The sequence below is a fragment of the Arachis ipaensis genome, chromosome B05 (genome assembly GCF_000816755.2).
Source record: "Arachis ipaensis cultivar K30076 chromosome B05, Araip1.1, whole genome shotgun sequence".
In the NCBI taxonomy this organism is placed as follows: Eukaryota; Viridiplantae; Streptophyta; class Magnoliopsida; order Fabales; family Fabaceae; genus Arachis; species Arachis ipaensis.
Genome location: NC_029789.2, coordinates 21497180 through 21502000, shown reverse-complemented (window position 1 = coordinate 21502000; position 4821 = coordinate 21497180). Strand labels below are relative to the sequence as shown.

Below are 4821 nucleotides of genomic sequence, written 5' to 3'. Positions count from 1 at the left end.
ATTATTATAATTAAAAATAATGTCAATTTAAATTATATACAAATAAACTATACTAAACATAATAACTTAAAATGGTTACTTTTGAAAGAATATAGTTTATGATATTTAATTTTTTACTATTTATTAAAAAAAAAACATAATTACTTAACGATATTTATTTTTTAAATTCACTATGTATGCAATTATATTCTCTTTTTTTTTTGACAAAATTTTACTCATGATGGTAATTCTTCTAATGGTGTAAATGCAGAAAATTATATTTTTATTTTTTTGATATAATCGATATATTATTAATAATGAATAGTAATTAACCCCTCATATTTTTAATCAAAGTATTTTGACGATAGTTTCTATTTATAGATATTAACAAGTGTAATAACCCGTGCCATGCACGTGATAAGATTGAAATTATAATTTTAAGCTGTTGTGTTAAAATTAATTTCAATTAGAATAATTTAATTAATAAAAAAATAACTTGTATGCATTGTTTTTCTTTTCTTAATATAGTGTTAATTGTATTAACTATAAAATAGTTATTAACCGATATTAGTAATCTACTTTTTTCAATAAATCAGAGATATGTACTCAATATGACCATAAGTAATCTAGTAATACTTAAATCCACCAAAAAGGTTTTATATGTTGGTTTAGCATGAAGTAAGAACATATCAAAATCAGTTCAAAATGAAGAACAAATTCATAGAGAATTCTAATGCAAAAAGCTCTGCAATAAACAATAAAAATTTAAACCTACTTAATAAGAATTCAACGCTATCCTTTGATACCTGCAAAATATATACATGAAACAACACTGTATCAATGTTAGTGTATAAAATTATATGATTAACGTAATTATAAAATTGTTTATGAGGAGAATGAAATAATACGGATTTTTATGATAATTTTAATATTCTCAATCTATTAATGTACAATAAGAATGCATTATCCATTAGCTCCTAGAATTTCTAAATTTTTTTGATTGATAGTAATAAATTTTAATAAATAAATAAATTTAAGTAAGACATTTTGTTATTACCTTTTCATTATAGGCTCTCAAAAACTTTTCTATATACCACATTCATCGTGCAGTTATCTTCTAAGTGTCCGTGATCTTGCAATAGTACTCGCAAACCATCTTTACTCATTACCCTTGATAACGCAACATACAATTGACCATGGGTGAAAACTGACCTTGGAAGGTAAATTCCAACTTTAGATAGAGTTTGTCCCTGGGACTTATTTATTGTCATTGCAAATGACATAATAATTAGGAATTGTCTTCTTTAAAACCTGACCGGTAATGTTTCATTATTTGAAATTAAATTCAGTCTTACGATAAGAACAATACTTCCAGCTTTGTTATCGGTTAAAGTCTTGCATTCTATCACATGATTTCCCATTCTTCTAACTTGCATTCTCGTTCCATTGCACAAACCATTAGTTTGGTCTATATTCCACAACAACATAACAGGAGCGCCAACCTTTACAACCAACTTGTGTGGTGGTAGACCTGAACAATTTATTCCATTTAGAATCTCCGGCGAGAAAGCATCTAACTCAAATTTCATATTTCCCTCCTCAGCACACACAGAGTCTAAACTTAAGTAGACTCTTTCTTGTCCAGGTAACCCTGCAATCATCTTGTTGTTGACATTAGTGACACAATCCAGAGTTGGTGCAAGAATTGCTCTATCCTTGAAATAATTTTCAACAGATAGATTGGATAACATATATGGATATACAAAATCAATGTAGTCATCCAAAGCTGTCTCAGAGTTCTTAACCAAAATGTCAGATGGTATATGAACGATCGATTCACCATCTGTTGTATCACTAGCCAAACCATCAGCAATTTTGAGTAGCCATTCTGCAAAATTTATGAGTTCTTGTATGTTGTTGTTTTCACCTAGTAACAATCTTATGTTTTTTGTAAGTTTCAAAACCTTACAGTTATGCCACAAATATAAAGAATTAATAGAAGACTGAATTATATCTTGCCTTGAGCCTCTTGGGAATCACAGGTAAAATTTGTCTAAAATCTCCTTCGAGAACAAATTTACCTCCAAATGGCAAATGAGCATTATATGAATCTGAGCACCTTAAGATGTCTCTGAGGCATTTGTCTAAATCTTCGTAACAATACTTACTTATCATTGGAGCTTCATCCCATATGATTAATTTGGCCTTGGATATTAACCTTGCAAGAGGACTTTCCTGTTTAATGCCACACAAAGAATCTTCATTTATGGTCAAAGAAATTTTAAACCTTGAATGTGCAGTTCTTCCTTTAGGCAACAGAAGTGCAGCAATCCCACTCGAAGCAAAATTTAAAACTATACCTCCTTTAGACCTAATTGAGCATGATATAGTTGACCATAAGAATTTTTTTCCATAACCACCTTGACCGTATAAGAAGAAAAGTCCACCCATATTACTGCTAACAACACCAATTATTTGATCGTATGCAAATTTCTGCTCATCAGTTAGCTTTTCTAAATACATACCTAGTTCACTCATAAGAGCATTAACATCAAAGTTCAACTCTTCCATTATAATTCTGTCTTCTAAGCTGGGCACCAACTTTTCTGAAGGATATGGCATTGCACAATATTCTTTCAATGACTTGCCATTTGACTGGAGCAAATCTTCAATTTTTGCAAGTGCAATATCTTTTATTTGGATTTCTGACATCATCAAATCTGTATTTTTTCAATTTAAAATAACATAATTATTTGAAAAATTATTAAATTAGTCTCTGGCAAAAAAAGTTTGAAATGCATTGTTGAATGATAAATAACACTCCTTATTTTTTGTTCAAAAAATGCTTCATTAGTAACATGTCCTTTTAAAAATTATTATTGTGATTAACATGGATATCAAAATCATTATAACATAAAAAAAGTACACAAACAACCGATGCAAATGCAAGTATTGGAAGTATGTGGATTTAATTACGGTTTCTTAAATGAAGTAGATATGGTTTACGGCAATGAATCAAAATATGTATTAAGAGGAGGAAGTAAAGCAAGTACGAAACTAATATATATATAATCCAATTTTTGAGTAATATTTTGTTATATTTCCTAAATATTATCAGAGAAAGATAAAAAGTTAAAGTGAACACCAATAAACAATTTTGCCATATGTATGATAATTTTACTCCCAAAAAAGGCATTTTGTTAAAGAAAATCACTCTTAAAATTCCTTATCCAATGTTTTTGTTATAATTATAGGCTAAATTGAATTCTACCATGGGAAAAAATTATAATAGACTATAGTTACCTTCCATTTACAGTAATCTTCTTCATTCATATAGTACGTCATTAGAGAGAAAATTCCAAGTCTTTTTCCAAACAAAATCTGGTCTACTCATGTTATTTGATGTTAATAAAACAACAAAAAATCTCCTTAAAAAGTTGCAGAGTGCCATGTTCCTACTTCAGAGATTGTATCAATGAATTCTCTGTCATTCTGCAACAGTCCTAGAACATAGCATGCATCTTTGAAGGAGTCATAAACGACACCATCACGGAGATCAACCACAATGTAATGGCCACTTTTTCCTGCTTTTGACCATGATATAAGTTCTCCTTTTCCGGTCAAGAGTCCAATAACATCTAATTAAAAAAAACGAATTAAAAGCATGAAATTAAAGACAAATAAATGAACAACACAATAATAATAATAATAATAATAATAATAATAATAATAATAATAATAATAATAATAATAATAATAATAATAATAATAATTAACTACGTACCAAAAAGTTAGCTTTTTCATTTGTTTGTCTCAATATATCAGTATGATCGAGAAAATTGAAATGATTGTCAGGAATGTTACGATCATCGATCGTATTTACTATACGTGACTCCTTCTTAAAGGTTATTTTACACACATGTGCAGTCGGAAGATAAATTCCTCGTGATTCCTCAATCAGAAAATTTGAGAAGACATAAACCTTCCCCTCGATCAGATCATTCTCAAACATCTTTGCCAAATAATTCTTGATTGAACAATGAATTTTATCACATCCTAAAACAAATTAAAAATGAAGATTATTAGCACTTATAACTCTATTAAATTGCACTGTCGTTGATTCGTCTAAGGGTTTACTTATCAAATAAATTTAAAATATGAACAAAAATATCTATAAATTGGACCTCGCATCACTTGAAGAAATAATGAAGGAAAATCAACCTACCTTATCATCCATGAGAACCATTTCTAGGTAAGCTGTCTTACTCTTGTCAAATTTGGATGGGACTTTCCATAACCTTATAATCCTTGCCTTTATTTTCCAAACTTTTTCATTACATAATCTACCATAGGTAATACTGTTGATAGAATCATAGCTTGTAGCAATTAGGTATGATGAAAAATAATAAAGAGAAAAAGAACTATGAATGAGGTACGAATTTTCTAGATGATAAATAATTGTAACAATTGACTATTACGACTTATATATATACACACACTAATTGCACACAGTACGGATTTTTAATGGAGATATTTGCTAAAATTAGAAAAAAGTATATAAACAGAGATACTTATTAAGTATATATGTTGTCCACATTAATTATATGCCAAAATTTTTAGGAGAGAGATAAAAGAGGAGATATATAAATATGTATAATATAGTTACTATATATGAAGCAGGTTTAAATTGCTATAATTATATAGACTTACTATAATTATATCAAATTTAATTATGACTGTAAATAAATAAAATAGATAACAATCAATACTATTTTTTTCTTTTTATATTCAAAATTTACTATAAATATAAAAAATAAAATCACTAATGATAAAAAATTTGAG

General features: G+C 28.1%; 1 protein-coding gene across 1 annotated transcript; it reads right to left on the bottom strand.

The window, feature by feature from the left end:
* LOC107640355 lies at window positions 755-3289 on the bottom strand. The gene is made up of 4 exons (XM_016343881.1): window positions 3283-3289; window positions 1999-2699; window positions 1291-1943; window positions 755-785 (listed from the first exon to the last, which is right to left on the bottom strand). The coding sequence occupies exons 1-4, from the start codon at window positions 3287-3289 to the stop codon at window positions 755-757; spliced, it is 1392 nt and encodes a 463-aa protein (XP_016199367.1).

Coding starts and splice junctions, on each gene's coding strand:
- LOC107640355 (XM_016343881.1), bottom strand. Junction 1,944..1,998: donor TGATTCCCAAGAGGCTCAAG/GCAAGATATAAT, acceptor CATAACTGTAAG/GTTTTGAAACTTACAAAAAA. Junction 786..1,290: donor AATGAAACATTACCGGTCAG/GTTTTAAAGAAG, acceptor TATATTTTGCAG/GTATCAAAGGATAGCGTTGA.